The following is a 25153-nucleotide window of genomic DNA, read 5'->3' as shown; positions in this document are numbered from 1 at the left end:
GTTTATTAAGTATGGACTTTATCTTTCTCTGTTTTGACTTTTCCTCTTCAGAAACCTTGCCAACTTCGTCAATACTCTCTTTTATTTCATTTGATAATGTTTCCCTTCCGATTGCTAATATGCATGTCTCCACACTTTTAATTGTTCAACTTGCTGATGACTAGGCACCCAAAGAAATTGTGATGTTAATTTTATCTTTTTAAACTCATAATGATTTAAACCATTACCAATTTCTTCTTAAACAAATCTTTTATATCCCAATGCCTTATTAATCTGTCAGAAGTAGCCGAGCCCTGAAGTGGGTCCGGCTAAATTTTTTTTTCATTTTCGGACAACTAACATGTCAAATTGATCCATAGAACATCTGATACCGATTTGATTAAGAATCAATCAGCTTGCATCATTTTTTCAACTTTTTTATTTCACCTTTTTCTGCAACTTGTCAACTTTGTGCCAGGAGGTCCTTTGACTGGCTTTAAAAACTGACCCAAACACTTGATCGGGCTTTGAAATCCAACACACTGATTCTCTGTTCTGCACACTTGTACCATGTCGAATCTCTTCTCATGACAAATTCTCAGTCAAAAGATATTGACTGTCAAAGTTGCCCTCTTAGAATTGCCTGCAAGAAAACAAGTCGGAAAATCATAAAATGCATTTGGATTTGGCTTTGAAAATTGGGTAAACGGACACTTGGGGAAATGAAAATTGGGGCATTGGTTCATTGTTACGAGGATAATATAAATGTACGATTAGGGCTCATGAGAAATAATTGGGTACAAATGGCGAGCGGTTAAAGTAGGTTGCTTAGAATTTGTATCTTGGAAACAATGTTAGAAAAGCGTTTTTTGCAAATGGAATGGACTTGGGAAAGTGTGCAAACGGATTTGTCAAGACTTAAAAATTGGCACACTTAAAATATTTTTAGAGGACAACACAATTGTATAATCCATTTAATCTCACCTATCATAGATCTCAAGTTATAACATCCCGAACAGGGGTACCGACCAATCTGCATTTCATGACACCAGTGAAACTATCTAAATTGCAAACAGAATTGCGTTTGAAAATTGATCAAATGGATAAGCTCAATATTGAAACATAGCAAGTTTTTGACCTCTAAAATGTAGCACAAAAGGAATTTTAGCATTTCGGTCAATTGGGTCGGAATTACAACAAATCAAACAGGGCTTCCTAGAATTAAGAATAAATTGCATTAGCATGACAATAATAAATGACCAACTTTGAGGGATTCAAAACCTAGTCAAACAGATTCGAAACAACTCGAAATCTGAAGCATAGGCTCTCTGTTATGGACACTAAACACTCCCAAAGTGGTGAGTCATGAAACATTATTGGGTGCTAGATATTCAATTGCGAACACAGTCTCCTGTTGCTGTTTGACACTAAAGCAAAAATGCAGATTTGACAAATGCTCAAAATGGGACTTCACGAAATAGCTCGAAATGGCAGTTTATCATCATGAAACAATTAGGCATACTGAATGAAAGGTGTTAGAAACATTAAACACCGCTTGGGGCTCAAAAGTATAGCCGGGTACATTTGCATCAAAAAGCGTTTAGAGGACTTTATTTTTCTCAATGGTACTCAAAATCAGGGCTTCAATTTTGAGTCCCAACATGCCTCTTCCAGAGTTTTACCTTTGACTATCACTGTGGGTGACCGGTTCAACAGATAAATTGCAGTGTTAACTGCTTTTGCCCAAAACTTCTTCGGAACATGTTTGTGTTCGAGCATAGATCGAGCCATCTCAGTGATTGTTCGGTTCAGACGTTCAACTACACTATTCTGTTGTGGCGTGTGGGGTGTGGTCAACTGGTGTTTGATGTCGTGTGTATGCAAGAAGCTAGAGAAAACATTAGAACAAAATTCCTCCCCATGGTTTGATCTAAGAGTAATAATAGATTTCCCAGATTCTTTTTCAACTAAAGGTTTAAACTTTTGAAATATAGGAAATGCATCTAATTTCTTTTTAAAAAAAGACACCAACATTTTTCTATTGAAATCATCAACAAACAACAAAAAATACTCGGATCCAAGAATAGGAGTGGCCATAGGGCCGCAAATATCGGCATGAACAAGTTGAAGTACCTAAGAAGCTCGACATGAATTGCCACTGGTGAAAGGTGTGCGATGTTGCTTCCCAGCCTGGCATGCATCACAAACTCCAAGTTGCTGAGTCTGAATCTCTGGCAATCCAAAAACAAGCTCATCCCGAACAAGCTGTGAGAGATAATACACATTTAAGTGCCCACATCGCTAATGCCAAAGTGGGCTGACAAAAGACCGCCGAGTAGCCATAGCTAAGTCTCGAGAATCACTAGAATTAGTAAGTCTGAAAGACCATGATCCTCAAGACTCATTGCAATAGTAGACTGAGTTACTCGATTAGTGATGGTGCACTGATGTGAATTGAAGATGACATCCAAGTGTGGAGAATGTCGCATCAACTGACTGACTGAGTAGATTTAGTTCCATTTGTGGAACGTAGTACACATTGAGGAATATGAGATTCCTCCCAACAAACTGAATCTGAATGTTGCCTTTGCCGACAACTGTGTACTCTTCTCTGCCACCAAAAATAATAGAGTCCGAATAAAGCTGGTAGTTAGTAAACCAGTCTCTGCGGTCAGTGAATTGACGAGAGGCACTTGAGTCAGTGTACCAGGCAGATGACTTCACATGATCTGTAGGTCTTTTAGCACTGTAGGCACTGTTTGCTTTGGGCTGCGAACTTGATTGCTTAGATTGTGCAGCTAATCGTTTCCAACATTCAACCTTCATGTGTCCAAACTTTGGAGCAGTAGTTGCATTGAATGTTCTTTTTTCGTGAACCATCTGATGTTGGAGCAAAAGACTTCTTTTGAGATGGCTGTTGAAACTTGCCTTTATCCTTTTGAAAGGATTTTGCAGCAAAGGCTTGCTCTGTGGAGGTGGAGCTGTTACCAAACTGTTGTTTCCACCGATCTTGCTGAAGCAGAAGTGTGCAGAGATTAGTGAACTTCAAATCAACACTAGAAGACATGATGTTGAGAGTCTCGATAAAATGCTCATAGGACTTTGGGAAACTCCAAAGAGTGATAACTACAATACCCTCTTCCTCCATCTTGTGATTGATGGCAAGTAACTGATCACGGATTTCCTGAATCCGATTTAGGTGTGCCTGGAGCGAGGTGCGCTCATTCATGACAATAGAGAATATAGTGTTCTTCAGAAAGAAAACACTGCTTTTGTCAGAAGTCTCATGAAGACCTTTGAGCTGTGTCCAGATCTGAGCAGCTGTCTTGCTGGATAGAATCTGAGCAAGCTGATCATCAGCCGTAGATAATTTGAGAAGCATCACTGTCTACAATTATTCAGGTCCCATATATCTTGATTAGGACCAGGAGAAGTCAGACACTTCGTAATACCCAGAACAAGTTGATTGGTGTTCCGATATTCAAAAATTGCAATGATCCACTGCTTCCAAGTGGCATAATTTCGACCATTGAATTTGGAGTTGTGCTTGAGCAGAATGTTTGTCAAAGATGCCATGGCACGATTTTCAATGAAAAAATTTCTCAATGGAAAAACTTGAAAATTTGTGAAGACACGTTCTTCAAGGCAAAAATTGGAAGACCTAGAAAACTTGAAGAGTGACCCAAAAGAGAGCTCGAAAAACCTAGAAGAAATATGTTGTTTTTTGGATCCACTAGCTTGAAAATCGAGGCATGAAAAAAATGGACGACAACCCAGTTGAGCTCTTGAAAACCCGACCAAGAATCTGTAATCAATTTTTTTTTCAAGGTCAAAAATTTGGGTTTTGAAAAAAAACGTAGTCGACAGCCGTGAAAGCTCGGATTTGTAGAAAAATGGCAGAATGCTGTAAAAAGATGCCCGAAAATGGATGATGCTAGTACTGAAAGAGGCATTTTGGTTGTAGTAGTCAAGAAATGACCCCGAATGCTGCAAGAAGTCGTGATTTTTGCAAGCATAGATCACGATTCGTATCAGATGTTTTGCTGCAAGAAGCGATTTTTGATACCATCTACAAATGGCAGAATAGGGTTTAGTTTATCAAACGTTGCAGGAGTTGAACATGCCATTGATCTGCCACGATGAGGTTGTGAGACAGAAGAAAAAACAAAATTTGAAGCTTGCGATTTGCAAAGGCAAAACCACAATTTTTGCTGCTCATGGAGTCCCAAACGGAAACCCTAGTACAAAATTTCAAAAAACAAAGGATTTTGATACGATGAAGCAAGGATCACAAAAAAATAATTTCAAAAATGGGTTTGATAATTTCGAAGAAGAAATTATGATTTTTGAAAAAAATTAAGAAATAGGGCTCTAATACCATATTACTAAGTAATTGGTAAAAATCTTGCCTATTATTAACAGAGACCAAAAGATCATTATATACAAAAGAATAAAATGATGTTTCCTTAGGAAACGATCATAAAGAATAGAAACATTCTATTCTAACAGAGAAAGCTAAAAAAGCTAAAGCTAACTAAAGCTAACTAGATATTTACAATAGATTACCATTAACTATTAATAGACGATTATCTATTATCATAATACATATGATTAATGAAAAACCACTTTGGAGCTATTGGGAAAAGATTGAGTGTATGTAGTAGTAAACTTGTTGGTTGACATAAGATCATAGTTATGCTTCACTGTCTAAAACTCGTCATGAATTTCGCAGACGAACAAGAAAGTGTTTGTCAGATTGTAGTCAAAGTCTGAGCTCCCTCTGCTGCTTGATCCTTCTTAACTAGCATAGAATGGTAGCTGCACCGCATCCACATCAGTCATTCTGCCTACTCCTGCATATGGGCTCTGCACACTAAGCACAATTTTCAATGTCACTAAAACATTGACACAAGTCAAAAATAAAATATATGCAGTGGCCATTTGTTGTACGTTGTACACAAACATATCAGTGATCTTTTCAATCCTTATAATCTCCTACCATTTTTTATTAGAATTCATAACTTTTCTTCAAATGATGGTAATAATAAGGTATCAAAGGACTTTGACTTAATGCATGAACAGTCAGTTGTTAAACCCCCTCTGTCATCCCCTTTTATCTAGGCAGCCAAACTTCTTTTCGAACTGTAAATAATAATTTCTGTGGTAACAAAGAGTTTCTTGATATATTTCACCATACAAAAGTGAGTGCCTTCACCATACAATGCTCATAAATTCTCACCAAAATATAATATACAGTTGAACTAGTCATTAATCAATATATTCGATGGCTCCCGAAAAATCCAATAAGTTGCATCCCTTTCTAGAAATCCATCTTTTGTGGGTTCAATATACAGAGTTCACTGTCTTGCTATAACTATTGGATATCTACTGTTGCTGGAGCATATCGTTCCTTATAGATGTTTTCAGGGGTACTTGACTTGGAAAGTTCTATAAGGGGCTAATTTATAGTGTCCTTCATATACTCCCCAGTTCATGATGATTGCTAAAGCCCAAATGTTAATCTCCATTAATACATATGATCCATTTCTTCATGCAAATAATAATTTTGTCATTTATTTTTGATCCATCTCCATGATATTTGAATTTGTACTTAATACCAACTTCTACTCTGCCAATCCTCTCAATTTGTTGACATCAATGGCAAACATAGCCATGAATGCAACACACGGTCATGCTGTCAATCTCTCCAATGTTCCAGCAATGGTAGGATAATCCCCCATAGGAATATCATCAACATTCATGCTAATAATGTCATCTTTCATAAATGTACCTAGTAGTAAAACTAAAGTTACTTATCTTTAGATAGTAAATATTAATAATAATTTAATAACGAATATTGAATTAACTATACTTGTAAGAGTGGCAAATTCCATCCACTCCGAGTTTCACCAGCGATCTCAACGTCAAACTTCTTACCAATGCAACTATATGGAAATCCTTTTGGGAGAAAAGCACTTAAGGACTGCTTGGATCTACTGTCCAAATCCAGCCACAAAGACGACATTGTTTCACAAATCATTGTAGATGCCACTCCTGGCTACTAAGCACCAGCTTAGCAAGATGACCACAAAATTTCTGCCTTCTTGAATATAGCTTCTTCAATGGATGATGATCATTTTATGGCAGCATTCATTAAACCTTCTTTCAGCTTCTTCACGAATATTTGCCTTTTCAAAAATCTGCTACAATAAGTTTTATTTGCTACAAATCTAAATAATATTTGCATTTAATTGCTAGCATTCTACCTTCCATTTCAACTTCTATTTCTACCCCAATCATGCCTTTCCACTTAATAGGGTTGGCCTTCTCAAGGCGGGCTGGCCACATAATTGTTTTTAACTCCATTTTTCTCAAGTTGGATGACCACACAAAGAGGGTTCAGCCCTTGCAGAAGAAGCCCCAAATCATATTAATTTAATTCTCTGAAAGATGAGGTTGTCTACATGTATTCAAATTAAATTTCTGATACGAGAGTCAGCCATTCATTCACTGATTTCAGTGCTGCCTTGAGAGAGAGTTGACCACCATATTCATCTTAATAGATGCATGAATGGAGCGATAAGTGGCCTTTGGGATTCGACATGCAATTTTCTCCCATGACAGTGTTGTGATGTACAGTCCTTTGACGTCAATGACAACAATATCTCCAACAATAAAGCTTTATTAGCTAATAATTAGGGTCTAGGCAAAATGGGCTGCTGTATCTTGTAAGGTTAGCTTTAGAGTTGTGACAAGATCTTTTTCTCAGATGCTCTTTTAAATACTCACTAGCTATTCTATGATTATAATGATCAATTGTGGGATTTTCTATGTCTTTGTTCAGTGTTTTTGTTTTCCTTTTTACATTAATATGCAGTGGTGTGTTTTTATGTTATATTGTTTGTTGCATCTATCCTAATTAGTAAATACATGATATCTTTCAGGACTCATATATGTGGACTGTGAACATCCTTCAGTGCCATTTCTTTTCTTGTTGCAGATATGTGCCTTATGAGAGGATCTAAAAGAAAACTTACTCAGTGCACGCTATTTCAATTCAATGTTGCTTTATCTTCCAAAAAGAAGACTGATGCAGATAAAGATATCAAGAATCAGAATATGGACAAGAAACTTGTATCTGATGCTATAGGTGCTGCAACACTGACTTCTATCACAAAAACATTAAGCAATGTTAAAAACGAAACTGCTAGTTTCAATGCTAGAAAATGTGACTCAAAAACTTCACCTAATATGAAATTTAGCACTTCAAAAACATGTATGAGTGTTGGTTTAGATAAGACAATGGCTGTTGAGGATTTTAGCAGCAAAAGTCTTAAAACTTTGTCTATCCTCGGCGAAGAAGATGTGGGGTACAGGGACATGTTATTAGATAATCAAATAGAAGTACATGATTTGGCAGGGTTTAAGGCAGGTAAAAGAACAGTAGAGAGTATAAAGACCTTGGGTGAATGTAGCACAGTTCATGAATCCAAGAACATGAATATTAATTGTGAGAAAGCTTTTGAGTATAATGGGTTGGTGACCATGTTATCTACTTTAATTGAAGAAGATGGGGCATATGCTCCAAAAGATAGCTTAAGTGGTCCAAGATTCTTCCCATTAGAAGAGACAGACATGATATCTAGTTCTTCAAATGCACAAAATCGAATGCCTAACGAACGAACAGATCGTAAAAATCACACGAACAATTTGTTTCTCGGGACATTAGATTCATTAATTGTTGGTCGCAAGTTCAACCAGGAAAGCAAGGTGGAGCAAGGAGCAAGTATTTCAGTCATAAGAGAATTACAGAATCCCAAGGATAAAAATGCCATCAAGGTTCTATTTGCTTCTGCTTTTTGCATTTATTTGAACATCAGATGTAATTCATTATTATAGAGTTTGAGCAATATTTCTGTTGTTCTGCTGCATCCTGTCTAGGTAATTTATCAAGGCTCTGAATATGGACCTGCACTTGGTCACCTTCCACGAGAACTAGCTCTTCATCTTTCTCTTCTTCTTGATAATGGCAGCGTAGATGTCCAGGTAGGCTACTCCTAAATCATGGACTGAAAAAGCTTAAAAAGCGTACAATTTATTTTGCAGAACATTTTTGGTTCTTGATAAAAAGGCAGTGAAATTGGGAACAGAGATTGCTTTCTATTTGAAGTGAATTCTTTTCTTCATATCAAAAGAAAGGGCTGTAAGGTCAAGTCCATTAGGTAACATAACATGTCGAAAAGCCTCTTGTGAATGATTAGGACTATCTTGTGTCTGGGTCAGATTCTTTGATTCTTTTTGTTTTGATATTTGCTGAATTCCTGTTCATTATACCTTGTAGATAAACCAGGTAGTATGCCTGTAGGGTTTTCTGATAATATTGGTGAAATAGTACCATACATGTTTTCTCACGGTCTTTCTGTGTGCTCATTTGATAATAGTTTATACCAAATCTTTTAATTGGACTAGGATTTTGCAGGGCATCATCACATGTATTCCAGATAATTCTTTTGCTCCAGTACCAATAAAGCTTTTTTGTCAGAAGATACAGACCAGTGATCAAGAAGGCTTTGATGAAAGAGAAAAACTGCTCAAGTCTACTTGGATGAAAGTTGTTCGCACAGTTAAACTATTGAACAGTTTTCCGTCAGATACTCCCAAGTATCAGAGGAACTTCATAATTATGATTCGAAGTGTACTGCAACATCATTCTCACTTGTTGATTGATGATGAGAAGTCATTGTTAGGTATATACTTACACTCATTAGTTTCTTAAATGCGAGTTTGTTGAACATTTTTGAACAGCTGGAAATACTTACATTTTAAATCATCGTCTTGCAGAATCTTTTCAGTCCTTGTCAGGCAATGCCCAAAGACTTTTTATTCGGCTCTATCAACGGAAAGGTTGTCTTGTTATTTTACTTCACTTGCCTTCAATTTCATTTAAAAGTAAAGAATTGAAAATGCATTATAGCTACCCATTGTTCTATCTTCCATGTTAACTTTAAATATGCAAGCAAGATGACATACGTCTTGTTTGATTTTGCATTAATTAGAAATAGTCAGTATGGAGGAGATTTAGGAACTGTTGAGATTACGTCTTTGCATTGAGTCAAAAGACATGAGAAGCAGAAAAGTGCATCCCACCAACATAGTATTAAAGTAAAAACAAGAGAATGAAAAAAGGTACAAAAATGTTTATCGAAATTTGTATAAAACATGCTTAAGAAGACAGATGAACTAGAACTTGTGATATAATGTTATTTTTGATATTAATATATGTACTGACAAAAGTTAAAAACATAAAAGCCTTGTATTATAAAGATGTAACCAGTACAATTCAACCGGCATTGCAAGGAAGACAATCACAAGCTGATGAACAGGCATAGGAGAACCAATCAAGTTTAGATGTCAGGGAGCAGAGTTCCATCAAGACAAACACGAGACAAACGTACAAGAAAAAAGGCCTAGATCTGTTATGGCTAAAATACAAGTTGACATGTGAGTTGTGGAAGATCTATGACTATACCTATTCATTATGCACTCCCCCCCTTAAATAAATGCAGTATAAATAAATTGGCTTTAGATTAGATGTTTGCAGCAAATTTAATCCAGGAAATCAAAGGGCAATTTATGTGCCCTTTCCTTAAGGCTATCCTCCAAATTCTTATGCATGCTCTCTGATAATACCCTACATTTGCTTAACGGATGTCTGTTCTGTGGATGGATGAATCTGCTAGTTGGTTGCTTGAGCTTGAGTAGGACTGGATCTGCCAGCCTTATTCTTCATAGTTTATACCAGAAGCATAATTAGATTGGCTTTTGTTGCATTTGGGAAAAAGTTTCAATGGAATCATGGAGAGATTTTTTCAATGGTCTGCATTTTGCACCTTGGAAAAGTCATGATTTGTTTTAAATTATCATTTGTCTCACTTTATTTTAGCATCAAGAGGTGAATGTTTAGCATGAAGAGATGTCAGTTCCGGGATACATTTTCATAGAGATGGCATGGAAACTCCCCAATCCTCAATGTTTTTGCACATCTTCTCAAATCTGCTTCTGGTTAATTGATAACTTAATGCAGAGCTATGTGTATTTTAGTAGCCTTTGAAAAGAGAGGTCCCTCATTGGTGGCTCCATTTGAAAATTACTGATCAGGATTACATCTTCTGTCTGTTGTATGTCGTAGGTGAGACTCTTGATATGTCAGTACTGCAATCTCTGTTGGTAGGCATGGAATTGGAAGCAATACAAAACATGTCACAGTTACTGCAGGACTTAAGAAGTACATTGTGGTAGCATAAGGCAATGTGCAGTACCTCTTAACGGCTGATAACAGACTAAGAGAGAGGGATACACCCGTACATCTTTATAAACTATATTAGCAATCCATCTATATTGGACAGAGATATGTAAAGAGGAAGAAGAAAGTACAGATGAACGAATGCATCATAAACATTAACATAAGATATATATCAGCAAGCAGGTGTCATTTATATATCTATGCTTGTGGTATGAATGTACATTGTTTATAAGAATATCTGATATTGATAAATGAATGGAACAATCTTATGATTTGTGTATATCTTTCTTTTGTTTACATGTTTTTCTGCCACAACTATTTTGGTTTCCTTCCTAATGTGTTGCCTTGTGGTTAACTTTTTGATTAATTTATCCGAACCTTGGATCTACATTTGTTGTCGACAATTTCCTTGATCTTGACCTCTTGGAGTTACTGGTAGAGTTTCTTTTCCAAGTTCAGATGGAAGAGACATTGAAAAAAAAGCCCATGGAAGGGTTAGTAATGGTGAAAATGGAGTTGTTATTGCTGGACATGTGTATCCATTGTGATAGGTTGTAAAGGGCATTTATATGTGTTTAGTTGGGTCATAACCTGTGCTAAACCCTATATGCTATGGCAAGTATTTTCATGAAAAGTCTTGATTCTTGTGAATATGGAAACCGTGTTTTAGTGTGACTTGACTATTTAGCATGAGAGGTGTGAGAAGTACATTCTTTTTCCTTTACAATATATGATTTGTTAATTGATCTTACGGTGTGATAGAAATGTTGATTAAAAAATTGACATATTTTTTTTTTTTGAAAAAACTTGTTATTAGTATCAAAACCATGCAATCTTGAGATGTTTAATCAATTAGGGAAGTAATTGTAGTTTGACAATACAAGTGAGGTTGTTTGGGGGATGTATTACAAGAAGCATGCAAATATTGATTAGAAGATTTGGCAGTGTTGTTAATGATTCTCATCTAAGATATGTAGGGCAGATTTAAAAGACCACCTAGAAAGTTAATTGGAGTGTATGCATATTAGTAAGTGGAAAAATGTGATGTTAAAGAGTGGGTAGGTATTGGCTATATTTTAAGTTGGTAATGGGCGTGATGAGTTGCGAGGAAGGTCTTGTAGCCTCTAGTGAAATGGGAACCAAGTAGACAAGTTGGGAGGAAAAATTTAATGAGTAATTGGTTATTTGTGTAGGTATAGGAATGATTACTTGGGGAGGGGGCGGGGGATGAATCAATAATCACCAATCCAATAAAACTTATTGCCTCGATTAAACTTAATCAAGCAGATTCATTGATTAGAACCTCTTTAACCTATAACAACATCTTCGGTTATATGAAATTCACATAACACACAACATATAAAATAACATCCACACCAGAGTAATACCATATATATCTTGTGGAAACTTGATTAGGGTAAAAACCACGGTGTGAGAACGATGCCCACAAATATTTATACTCTTGTAGAATATGCCCAGTTAAGAGCTTGCCCAATTAAGGGTTCAAAAAGCATTGTTAAATGCTACCGAATCAAGAGATTTCCTTGTAAACCTGTTAAAGCCTTTCCCTTGTTAGGAGTAACCTTGTTAGAGGATTTCAAGCACTCTTTTGAGAATGCCACTTGGTTAGAGGATTTTATAATAGACTTGTTAGGGCCATCTAGTTAAGGGATTTTACTGTCACAATTGTTAGGGAGTAACAACTAACAAAATGATCTGTAGTTCACACTTTCATTGCTAAATCAGATCCAATACAGTTCCTCAAACATCAACATACCACTCTCTGAACCTCTGTTCCGATTTTGTAACTTTCCTATGTGATCGCACCTTCCTTCGACATCCAAGCACACTAACAATACTCTCTGATCTGCAATGCTATCTTCTTCCTTAAGTAGCTTCACTTCAATCACAAACCCTAAATCTAAATCCAATGATCCAAATTAACTATAGCAAATCTAATCTTTGAGTCGGCATCACAATTCATCTTTTCTATAAGTTGTTTTGACCTTGTAGAAACTTCTTAATGAATCCATCCTTTAAACATATTACCTTGAGCTTTGTGTCATCACCTTATGCCTTAAATTATGCTTTTGCTAGAAGGTTGTCTAATACAATTCACTCTTCACAATCATGTCTCAATTCTTCATCAATTGTTCCTTGTTTGTCAACAAGACTTGCCTGTTTTCTGATAAGCCTTCTTGTATTCTGATAAGATCACTCATCCTTTGTTTCAATAAGTCCACTTCCAGTTTACCGATAAGAACTTTAGGTCAACGATAAGAAAAGATTCTTTCCTATAAGCCTGGCTAGTTTACTATAAGCTCTCATATCTTCCAATTGATTAAATCATCATCATCATTTGTACTCATTATAGAATCTTGTCTTAACTAAATCATCTCAACATCTTCATAAATCATATCCAAGAATCAAATCAAAAATTCCTTCATAGATTTGACAAATCATTTTAATCATTCAACTGTTCTCATTGTCTTGTTCCAGCTGTTACCTTGTTTGATTCCTATCTTGAAACTTTTACACAACATCTCTGTACTGTAACTCGTGGTTTCTTCCTATAAATATGTGATAACAAGTCAAAACAACATGCCAAACAGTTTGACATCAACGACATCAATATAATTGATTATCTTGATTGTGTAAGCCTTATACCAACAATCAACAATATCCATGCTAACAATATCAGTTGCAACTATACTCATCCAGTCAACATATTTAGCTTATTAATCAGTTATGCCAACAATTTGTACATGATTTGATGAATAGCCTCTCTAAGCTCACTGTGCTTTGGATCTTTGGGGTATGTTGCCTTAGTCTTTGTAGTTGTGGTAAGTATTCTGATAAATGCTATCTAGTGTTACATTGGTTCTGGGAGCAGGAGGAAAAAGGACCTCAATTTGGGGACAATATGGGGATGGCAGGGGAGGGGGAGGAGGTGCGTTGTTTTATATACTATATGCTACAAATCCGGTACTTGAAATGCTAGTTATGAAAACATGTATAACAATATAAGTAAAATAGCAAAATTGAAAACGCTAAACACTAAATACTTGCACATTGAACAATGAAACATTGAATTACTATTTAGAAATTAGAATACTAAATAAAATTTGTCAAATCAGCGAGAAGATTTCTATCATTTAAAATATGTCATATCAATGATTATAATGAGTAGTATGATATTAGAACAAGCACAAAATGTCAAAATGTAGTGAAGGGAGGCCTCTAATCATCCCTGAAGGAAACCCCCTCATCAGTGGAATTCCATAAAATGTGTATTGTTATGGTTGATAATATTGGTTATTTGTCAATGTATTTATTGTCTATATTAATTTTGTTAACACTCTCGGGTAGTTGTTGTATTGGTTGGTTGACGATTGTGCCCCTCTTGACCATAGTTTCGAGAATCGCAGTGATTCACGTGATTCGGCGACACATGTTGGGTCCTTTAAATATGTCATGTACCACAAAGGAAAGGGGAAGGGGATGGTCAGGTAAAATGTAATCTTTGGCAGAACATCTCTGGTCTTCTTCTATGCTATGTATTCCTGAGCTAATAAAGATATCTTTTACTCCTTTATCTAGTATGCACTGCCATTTGTATTAGTATTCCATATATGTAAATTACTAGGTACAATACTAAACATTTTTGTGACGTTGCTTTGAAAGAAATCAGATCAGCTTTGCGTGATTCATGCCCTTGGATCCCAATAAAGGCAAGAAAAGGTCATTGGGTGGTCAAGACCAAGTGATCAGACAATCTTCTAAGAATTGTAGAACAAGGAGAATGTAGATAAGAACTGTCCATACAAACATCATTAGATGAGGAATATGAAGAAAATCTTGAACTGATTGACATATTGCACGGTATTGAGAACCTATCCATCTCAAGAGGACCTTCAGACAAAGGGAGTAGGATCTAAGGGTTGGAAGTACTCGAGGTGTGGGGGACACTAAAGGTGTACGTGTGGAGGATGTGTCTATGGTTGAGAGTATAGGGAAAGCGCCAAAATGTAGTGGTCAGAAGAGTCTACTTAGGTTTGACACACAAGGGGGCAATTAGGTGAGAAAGATGGTGACTCCTTTGACTAGTTCAAATGTGGATGGATAGGAATTGCCAAAGTTCATTGGGAATGGGTTGGAAGACCCTACGAGGCATTGGAAGAGTTATGAGACTATTTGGGTTGCAAATGGTTAGGATGAGAAACTATTGGCTAAGAGCGTTTCAAACAATGCTACGAGGTATAGCCATCTACTGGTTTACTAAACTGCATGCTTCATCTATAGCTTCTTGGGATGCGTTGAGGAGGGTATTCAATGATGTGACTAAATTACTATGAGATGAGAATGATATTGTTGTTGAAATTTATAATATGAAACAAGGGAAGAATGAGAGCGTACAAGCTTATAATCGTAGGCTCAAGGAATCGCTAGGCAAGGTGGAGAATCATCCAACCGATGATTTGAAGAAGAGGTGGTTCATCGAGGGGTTGACTCATGGCATCGAGGGGTTGACTCTTTCCATGCATAAGAAGATGAAAGTAGTGCTTCTACCCTCGTATGTCGATACTTACAATCAAGGGATGGACATTGAGAGTGAAAACAAGACATTCTCCAGAGGGAAGAGGAAGAAACATGATGATGTTTGCATTGAGGGTAGTAGTGATGATGAATCACCAACAGTCTAGGCCCAAAGATGAGAAATGATGAGAATAATGAAAGAACTAAAAGTTGAGAAAAGGAATAGTAAAGAAAGTAAAGAATTGCGGTGTACAAGGTGCAGAATTGAAGGCCAAACGAAAGGTAATTGTCCTAAAATGATGTTTTGTAAGATTTTCCAAGTGATGGGTCATTTGATAAAGGAGTGTTCATATAATCTAAAGACAAGAAGCGCACAAGTACTATTCACACAGGAAGAGTCAACTCCTTCAAAACCCCAAAATGTATAGCTAGGCCGTCATGGAAATGAAAGCCCAAATCAAATACAATACGACCCTAGAGGACTCTATCATATAGTGCCAAATGTGTAACGAGTGGGGTCACTTCGCATGGGATTGACAAAACAACTAGAACAACAAGAGCTTTTTGTGAAAGTGGTGTGGTCCAAAGAACCATTATGAGATTGAGTACCCAAACGGAAGGGAGTAAATATGGTGGACATGAAGGAGGTGTATGAGGAAGTACTCACAATCAGAAGACTCCAAACTAAGAAGGCAATATATCCTTACCCTTGTATAGAGAAGGAAAGACTACAAGAAGCCAAGGTTGACAATGAACAAGCAATGGAGGAGAGGGGAGCTTCAAATGATGTCGCTAATACTCCACTACAGTTCTAGTCAAAGAAAACTACCATGAGACAATTGTTGCAAGCCATTGTACTAGTACGCGTACTTGACCTCTTGCTAACTATGCCACAACTAAAGATGGCCATTACCAACATAGTTGACAATGACGCAATTGGCTAGGAGCATGACAAATCAATGGAGAAGCCAATCGAGGGTTTGGCCACTGACCTGATTTTGTCAACAGTAGGCATTGGGAGGAACCCGACTTTTGTTGAGATGGATATAGTGGGACAAAAGTTGACAAATAGCCTTGTTGATGGAGGCTCGGGAGTTAATATGCGGCCAAAGGAAACTTGAAAGTGCTTAGGAAAGCCAATACTTTGGCCAGCAACCTTCCACTTGGTAGGTCTTGACCAACACAACATCAAACCACTTGGGACATCGATGGCACAAAAGATAACACTTTGCATACAATACTCTATCTTGGATTTCGTGGTTATCCTGTTGGAAAAGAAGGCGTATGACACACTTCTTGGTAGAGTAAAGGTGATAGTTGCCAAGGTGAATCACAACTTGAACTAGAACACACTCTTTGACTGTAAAGGGGAGATGTATGTCATTAACTTGAGGAGTCAGGTATCAAGCGAAGAACAAACACCCTCTGACTCAGGGTCTTGAGATGGTGAGTGGAGTATGAAAAGGAAGAAAATGAAACCAAATGAAGAAAGGGTACTTGAGTTGGAAGACTGCTTAGGTGATGAGACAAGTTCTCTGAGTGGGCTAGTTTCACTTGCAGATGGAAGATAATGAAGTCTCCCATCTCGAGTGCAACATCCTACATATTCGAGAAGTGGAGGAAGTTGGTGGAATAATAGAGAACACTACTTTCCCTCCTAAATACAAGGAGTATAGAGAGGGAATGGTATGTAGGGAGTGCACCATAGTGCCATACCAAGAAATTTAATTGAAAGGGATTATAAAAGTTCACTAGGTGGCCAATTGATTCCAAAAGTGTGCCGAATAGGGATTGAGTGAGGAAGAGAGGAAGAATTAATTAAAGCTGAGTATAAATTGAAGGGACAAAGGGAAGTTGATAATTTAGGAAAAGGGAACCACTCCATATAAAAGGCACACAGTGCTATGTAAAGTCACTTAGAAATAGAGAATAGTGAAAACACGTATATAATTGAATGAGAAAACAAAGGAGGATAATGTACAACATAAAGATCACATTGAAGGACATGGAAACTATTATGGCACCATGTATACAAGTCTCATTTGCAAATTGAGCCAAGGAATCATCAATCGTGTGTTATCTAGTGAAAGCACAAACCACATCGACCATATGAAGTATCAAGGGAAGTGGACAAACAACAAGTAAGCAAGTTGGTCGCACAGATAGAGAAGGGACAAGTATGCTAGTTGATTGCACGGTAACATGGCAAATGACCAAGGAGAGGAGACAAAAACCATTGTAGTTGAACAAAGAGGAAATAGAAGCATAAAGGGGAGTCACACCAATAGAGGTGAAGTAGAGTCTTACGGAGGGGAGAGGAATTGTACAAATTGTACAATGCAAAGGTAGATTCATATGAAGGTTGAGAGGAGGAAAAGTCACACTGTGATTGTAGGAATTGTGCTGTATGACTACCAGGCCAAACATCCATCACACAGGAATGAGACACTATGACTATACGAACTCTACCATATGATAACCGAGCCAAGCATCCATCATGTAGGAAGAGAGACACTGTGGCCGTATAGAGAGGGAGTGGTATGTAGGGAGTGCACCATAGTGCCATACCAAGAAATTTAATTGAAAGGGATTATAAAAGTTCACCAGGTGGCCAACTGATTCCAAAAGTGTGCCGAATAGGGATTGAGTGAGGAAGAGAGGAAGAATTAATTAAAGCTGAGCATAAATTGAAGGGACAAAGGGAAGTTGATAATTTAGGAAAAGGGAACCACTCCATATAAAAGGCACACAGTGCCATGTAAAGTCACTTAGAAATAGAGAATAGTGAAAACACGTATATAATTGAATGAGAAAACAAAGGAGGATAATGTACAACATAAAGATCACATTGAAGGACATGGAAACTATCATGGCACCATGTATACAATTCTCATTTGCAAATTGAGCCAAGGAATCATCAATCGTACGTTATCTAGTGAAAGCACAAACCACACCGACCATATGAAGTATCAAGGGAAGTGGACAAGCAACGAGTAAGCAAGTTGGTCGCACAGATAGAGAAGGGACAAGTATGCTAGTTGATTGCATGGTAACATGGCAAATGACCAAGGAGAGGAGAAAAAAACCATTGTAGTTGAACAAAGAGGAAATGGAAGCATAAAGGGGAGTTACACCAATAGAGGTGAAGTGGAGTCTTACGGAGGGGAGAGGAATTGTACAAATTGTACAATGCAAAGGTAGATTCATATGAAGGTTGAGAGGAGGAAAAGTCACACTGTGATTGTAGGAATTGTGCTGTATGACTACCAGGCCAAACATCCATCACACAGGAATGAGACACTATGACTATACAAACTCTGCCATATGATAATCGAGCCAAGCATCCATCATGCAGGAAGAGAGACATTGTGATCGTATAGACTGCACCGCACAACTATTGGGACAAACAATCCTTACTGTATGACGGGCCACTGTAGCTTGCCTTTCAATCAGGTCACGTCTGAGGCAGTGACAATCCTTTGCTGCTAGCCGCGAGGAAGAAGAAATAGCCGCTGCGGCGTTAGCAGGACGAGTTTTGGCGAGGAAGATAGCGTGGTGGAAGGTTGTGTGAGTGGGAGACAAAAGCGCTTGACATGCGTAGAGTGTAGGGCCCTCTTCTTTTGCACTTTCAAATAAAGGAGTAGGCAGTAGGCAGTAGGAGATAAAAGGAGCGAATAAAACAGGTAGATTACGTAGGTAGGATCACATTACATAGGTAGTGCAAATATCAAAGGTTTCTTCTCTCAAGGTAGGGCCGACAACAGCGGCAATCGGTGCAGGGGCAGATTTGGTTTGGTCGGCAGTCTTGGCAACTAGTGGGCCCAGCCATCCAGTGCTAAAGGCTTTGTTATTACTAGTGGGTCCATATTTGCGGGCTTCCAGAGGTAGATCCCAAGTACGCCTTTTCCCTTATTCTTACCTCTTACATTTTAGTGTACACCTGTTTGGGCTTCCTTTATTATTGCTCCTGGCTTTGGTAAATTTACAACGGTAAAACAACATAAAGAATATATCAAGGCACCAGTGTGTCCTCATGGAAGGAACAAATGAGGAAATCACAGAAACACCTGCAGAGAAGATACTTGTACAAGTATCATTGATTGATCAACCAAAGATAATAGAGACATAGCTAGAACTAGGTGGGTCCACCTTGCAAAACACAGGATTTGTCAGTAACAGGGTGGCAGAGAATCTGATAGTCAGGGCACCTGTAACAGCGGAACAACAAACTAATCTGGGAGAAACTACGAAACACAATGACATCTCTCGTAACAATGGCTTGGTCCTGACATACGGGGATAGTTTAATGCGCAGTAGCATCATCAAGTGGAATCAAGGGAGTTTCCTCATTCTTCTAGGACCCTCAGCCGGACACGCAAGTTCATTCAATCTTGGAGGGACAAATGGTAATTTACCCACAAACACTTTGAGCTTCTCACAAGCCAGTGGACCACCCACAGGAGGAAACTACACCTATGTGAATGCCAAGCAATATAAAAGAATAATTAGGCAGAGAAAGATATGAAAGTTTAAAAATGCAAAAAGAGGGAAGTTAGCAGCTTTACTTCCGAAACCGATTCCACATACCTCAGACAGCTCAAGGGAGGCAGAAATAAATCTGAGGCTGACTGAAATCTCTGAAACAATTAAGTGGTTTGATAATAGCAAAGATATTAACGGTAAAGAGAAGACAAATAATTCTCAGGTGATAGACACAGTGGAAGATGGGCTGCCAAATAATTACAGCCCCACAAGGACACCTATGACGTGGTATCCAGACATCTTTGTAAACGATTTGGTAGCTATGAAGGAGAGGGTGTGGGCGCTTGAAGAGAGGAGCCAGATAGAAAGTATCACAATGAAAAGAGTTACTGAGGATAACTGGAAATTGACAGCGGAGGTCAAGTCACTTAGAGAACAAATTCAAAAATTGCAATTTAATATGGAAAAAGGAGAGTATGAATTAATATTGTTAAAGAAAGAAGTAGGAGAAAAGAGGACAGCAGCAAGTACTACTACGGGAGAAGGAGAGGCTACGGAAAGAGATGAAACTCCGCAAATGAAAAATATACAAGATGCCATGGCCAATATGGAAATAAAAGAGAATCAACTTAGAGAACAAATTGAAGAAGTTAGATCATGGGCTAACATAGTAAAGGGACCAACAAACACTCCTATTGACAACATAGAAAAGCAAGTTCGGAAACAGATTAGAGAGGAAAAAGAAAGAAATGAGAAAGGAGCAAATAATATCATCAAAGGACTACGAGACTATGGAGAACAGGAGAAAACAACGGATTTAGTTAAAGACTTCTTTAAAGACCAATTAGACTGGCATGGAACAACCATACAAGCACAAAGAATCGGAAAATGGATTAGAGGAGGCAAAGACAAACATGTTAGAGTGACAATGAGGAATACATGAGATAAAAACAGCATTTTCAACAAGAGGAAGTTTCTTAGAGGTACACACATATATCTTGATGATGACCTCACCGTAACTCAGCAAGAAGAAAGGAGGAAGGAATGGGAAAAAGTGAAAATAGCAAGAGAAAACGGCAAGTGGGCGTGGCTACAAAATGGCAAAGCCCAAATTAGCGACAAAATCACAAACAATTAATAGGAACTCGGGCCCACCCAGGAACATTTAACTATAGTTAGTTGGAACTGTAGAGGTTATCCTTGGAGAAGAGGACCTGGGTTAGGGCCGATAGCTAAAGATAATGACATCATTATGCTTACCGAGACACATGAGCATGATGGATGTAGGGTTCTAGATTTTGAAGGGTATAAGAAGGTATCACTGTGGAATAAGAAGATAGATAATGGTAAGGGGCATGGAGGCATCACCGTTCTAATAAAAGAAACTTGGAGTAGATTTGTAAACTTAGAGAAAGAAGATGTAAACAAGCAGTATATTTGGATTAAAATAATAGAGAATCAGATTACTACGAGGGTGGCTATATGTTACTTCGCCCCAAAAGGCTCAAAAATGTATAAAAAGCATAGTTTGGATCGAGAAGACCCATTCGCTGCACTCAAAAAAGACATAGCAGCCTTTAGCTCTCTAGGGGCAATAATGATAATAGGGGATTTCAATGCTAGAACAAAAAACAACCAAACTCTCAATCTTAAGGAGAGCTACAGTGAAAGCAGAAACCCAGTTTGGCTTGAAGAAGAAGGGACACAAAAATGGGAAAGATCTTCGCAGGATAGCATGAGAAAGATTAATCATTTTGGTGCTGAATTACTAAGTTTATGCTGCCTATATAACATGTTCATATGTAATGGTTTGGAAAAGTGGCCTAAATCAGGTGGAATCACATGCAAAAGATACAATGGACAAAGTGTTATTGACTATGTAATATGCTCGCAAGAATATGTCGCAAAGATAATTAACTTTGAGATAGAGGACTGCCCCATGGAGCTAAAATCTGATCATAACCCCATTTTGATAAGGGTGGCCACTCACTTTAAAGATCAACATATTGTCCCAAAACCTTTACAAAAGAGGATTCCGATTCCGATTGGCAAAGTTTTAATGACACAAGAAAACCATGCTACTTTCCAAAACTCTCTTTTGCGGCTCTCTAGAGTTCTGGGAAACCATCCCGAGTCTGATAAACAACATTTCATGGACAAGGATAATCTTGTTCTTACTATCATTAAAGCATTGGAGGAGTGTAAAAGATCTAGGGCCACAAGAGAAGCCAAGAACACTTTTCCGTCTAATCTGTGGTTTGATGAAGAATGCAAAACAGCAAAAAGAAATTGGAAAAAAACATAAATAAAGAAAGTAGAAAGGAGTATGATCAACTGATTAAAAAGAAGAAAGGAGAGTATGTAAATAAGAGAAGAATCGAGTTGATTAATTTTGGTAAAAACAACCTCAGAAAGTTTTGGAAAGAACTTCAGTAGAGAAAAACTCAGATAGAGAACAACATAACAGGAACCAAATGGCTGGAATATGCCAAGACTCTCTACAAGTGTGATCTAGGAGAATGTAGAACCATGAAAACAAAGACTACAGGGGAGTTATTCAGCGAAAAGGATATTAGCCATGGCATAAGGAGGTTAGCTGCCGGTAAAGCGCAAGATATAGATGGGCTTCAAGTTGAATATTTAAAATGGGGTGTTGAAATCCTCACACCACACATCACTAAAATTTTCAACAGTGTCAATAGAGAAGGTTTCCCTGTAAAATGGACAACAAGTGTGGTGATCCCACTCCACAAAAGTGGAGATATAAATAATCCTTCTAATTACCGAACCAGCATGATCAATCCACTTTTTGGCAAGTTATTTGGCAGCTTGGTAGAACAAAAAATCAGCAACTGGGCTGAAACAGAAGGCAAAGGTGCAATAGGGCAAGCAGGCTTTAGACCGAAGCACTCTACTATAGATCATGACATCACTCTTAGATACTTGATTGAGAAAGTTTGGGACACTCCGGGGAACGAGGCTTTTTGTTGTTTCGTGGACTTTAAAAAAGCATTTGACATAGTGCCACGAAATAAATTATGGGATAGAATGGAAGAGTTGGAAGTTCCTAAAGAACTTAGGTCAGCAGTTTACAGATTATATGAGCAGGTCAAAGCTAAAATTAGAATGACAGAAGGGCTATCAGAAAATTTTGACATTAACATCGGGGTTAAGCAAGGGTGTCCGCTATCTCCAACATTATTCGAGCTCTATATTGACAAGTTAGAAGAGTGGATAAACAAGACTAATGGTGAAGGGGTGCAGCTAGCCCACTTTGTGATAAGATTGCTCTTATATGCGAATGATCTCATAATTCTTGCTAGAACAGCTAAAGCTTTGAAAGAGCACTTGACAGCATTAGAAATTTTTTGTCATGAAGTAGGAATGCAAGTTAACACTAGTAAAACCAAAATTATGATCTTCTCGCTGAAGAAGAATAGGGGCATACGAGACGAGTTTTTATTGGAAAATAGCCCACTTGAGATTGTGGAAGAGTACAAATACTTGGGCATCGATTTTCATAACAAACTCAATTGGGATACTTGCAGATCAAAAAGGATCCAAGGGGGCTGGAAGGCGTTATACTCTTTACAAAACAAGTGCAGGAACACAGAATTATGGGATTGGACGACCATGAAAACTCTTTTTGGTTTGCTGGTCACTCTGGTTATTTTATACGGATGTGAAGTGTGGGGAGGTAGTATGTCCGAACAAAAATGGCAGCAAGTAGAAAGAATTCAAAAACACTTCATCACATGCAATCTTAAAGTCAAGACCACAGTTCCGTATGAGATCCTTTTGGCGGAGGTGGGTTCCTATCCATTAGAAGCCGTTGCTTTGGTCCGAATGATAAGCTACTTAAAGAAAACCCAAGGTCTGGAAACACATCGTTGGCCCAAGTTGATCATAGAGGAAAAACTTGTGAGGCGGAAAAGCACATGGATGAAGCAAAATGACAAATGGATGCGAAAATGGGATATCAACATCCAAACTTGCCCGGATAACATTACAGAAATAAAAAAGTTTGTCAATGAAAAATTTCACAATATTCTATGGACAAGACGCATAGGGTGGAAAAAATCCTATTACATTAAAGAATTTAATCCCACTTATAGTCATGATGAAAAGGCCTATATAAGAGCACCTATTAACTGGAAAGCAAAAATGTTGATGGCACAACTTAGAACTAGTTCACATCAGCTTCGATGTGAAACTAGTAGGTGGCAAGTTCCAAAGGAAGAGTGGGCAGATAGAACATGTTTATTTTGTAATATGGGAATAGTTGAGACAGAGCAGCACTTTGTCAAGGACTGCCTGGCTTACAATGACATCAGATCTGGTTATACAAAAATTTTGCAGAACAAGGACTTCAACTATTTATTCGAGGAAGATCAAGTGAAGAGAGCAGCGGATTTGATTACCAAACTTCAGAGAAGGAGAGACAAGTTATCCAAAACTTTACAACTGACTAGTCCTGCTCCTGACTCGGGAGGGTGATTGCATGGGTCCCATAGACTACTTTAGTCTCGTGGACGTCATTAAAATCTATCATATCATATCATATCAATCTTCTACTGTACAGCTCAAGGCTACATGTACGAAGAACGGTTGCATAATAGAAACATACACAATCTATGACGCAACTAGGTGCAGAATGTCCATTTTATGGTCCATACAACCAATCGCACGTTCTATACCATCAAACGTACGACCCATCTTATCAATTGTACATGCCCTTCTGTACGATTCGTCTTGTATGTGGTATATGAACAATTCAAAGCCATACAAGCTTGTCTTCAAGCCGTACATACTCTTTGTTTCTATTGGGTCTAGCATAGTACTGTCACATTAGTACCACTATTTCGTACAACACTAATTCCTTGAGTTCTAGTGTCAAAATTGAAACTCGATCAGGGGGATAGAGAGGTAAAGGCAGTAGCCATGACAGAGGAGTATAGAGCACAAGTACACTCCTTGGATGTTGGTGTGAATTCCTTTGAGACATAGGTAGATATCACGGTTGCATAATCAATCAGGATCTATTTCAGATGCTCCCATAGGAGGGTTGAGCAATGCAGGTTTCTTTGAGCCATATACTTCTAATTTTATTTATAACTTTTGACGCCATGGATTTCATATTCCATTAGTTTTGTATACATTTGACAATATATATATCTAAATATGTATTTATACTTATGCGATTGATGTAGACCTTTGATGAATATACAATGTCTTTATGTATAAATCCTAACCTCCAAATTTAATTGTTTTTTTGAAATTTGTCAAGTCTTCGCCGGGTTTGGGTGATGAAGTCTATTGAAGGTTAAAAAATCAGCTTGTCGAGTCTTGTATCATTGGGATCTTGACTCTTGAAGAGCACTTGTAATTTTTTTGAAATGGTGAAAGAAACTTAAGGTTGTCTCATGTCTGATGTAATAATCATTTTACTGTTTTGTCAAGAAATTTGGTTTGGAAATAATTCTTCTGGCCGTAGTTATGACTAAAATGCTGCAGCTTTTTCTTATAGATGGGTTCTTTCTTGTTTGAGACAACACCTTTGAAGTCCAGGCTTTGGGAGTAGGTCATGGATTCCTCAAAGAGGGCTCTTTGTGGGGCTGATCAGCATAGCACTTTGATGAGCTAGATCGGATGAGGTGGTGGAGGTTGACCAAGAGGGGTGTTGCAGCATGCAGCAACAGATTGTACTTCTTCCTAATTCAATTAAACCAAGCTATATTTCAACCACTTTTAAACAAATGTTGATCCATATATTAATCTATTAATCTTTGGAATTTGAAGTCTGAATTATGCGTAGTTGACACTTTTTGAAGTTTACAGCTGTACATAAGTGTA

General features: G+C 37.8%; 1 protein-coding gene across 3 annotated transcripts in view; it reads left to right on the top strand.

Moving 5' to 3' along the window:
- Nucleotides 1–25153, top strand: part of LOC149580306 (zinc ion binding/nucleic acid binding/hydrolase) — a 155450-nt gene that overhangs the window by 35281 nt on the left and 95016 nt on the right. For 2 of the 3 annotated variants that reach the window (XM_089790281.1, XM_089790286.1), the window contains 4 exons: nucleotides 6980–7818; nucleotides 7921–8025; nucleotides 8459–8726; nucleotides 8821–8883. In XM_089790281.1, the coding sequence (XP_089646407.1) occupies nucleotides 6980–7818; nucleotides 7921–8025; nucleotides 8459–8726; nucleotides 8821–8883 (1275 nt within the window). Of the gene's footprint in view, nucleotides 1–6923; nucleotides 7819–7920; nucleotides 8026–8458; nucleotides 8727–8820; nucleotides 8884–25153 lie in introns of all 3 variants that reach the window. The other variant, XM_089790284.1, reaches the window with a different exon arrangement.

Source organism: Cupressus sempervirens, chromosome 1 (assembly GCF_028749045.1).
Source record: "Cupressus sempervirens isolate cs-2001-9-10 chromosome 1, ASM2874904v1, whole genome shotgun sequence".
Lineage (NCBI taxonomy): Eukaryota > Viridiplantae > Streptophyta > Pinopsida > Cupressales > Cupressaceae > Cupressus > Cupressus sempervirens.
Note: the sequence above shows the minus strand (reverse complement) of the source record. Positions and strands in the feature narration are given on the sequence as shown.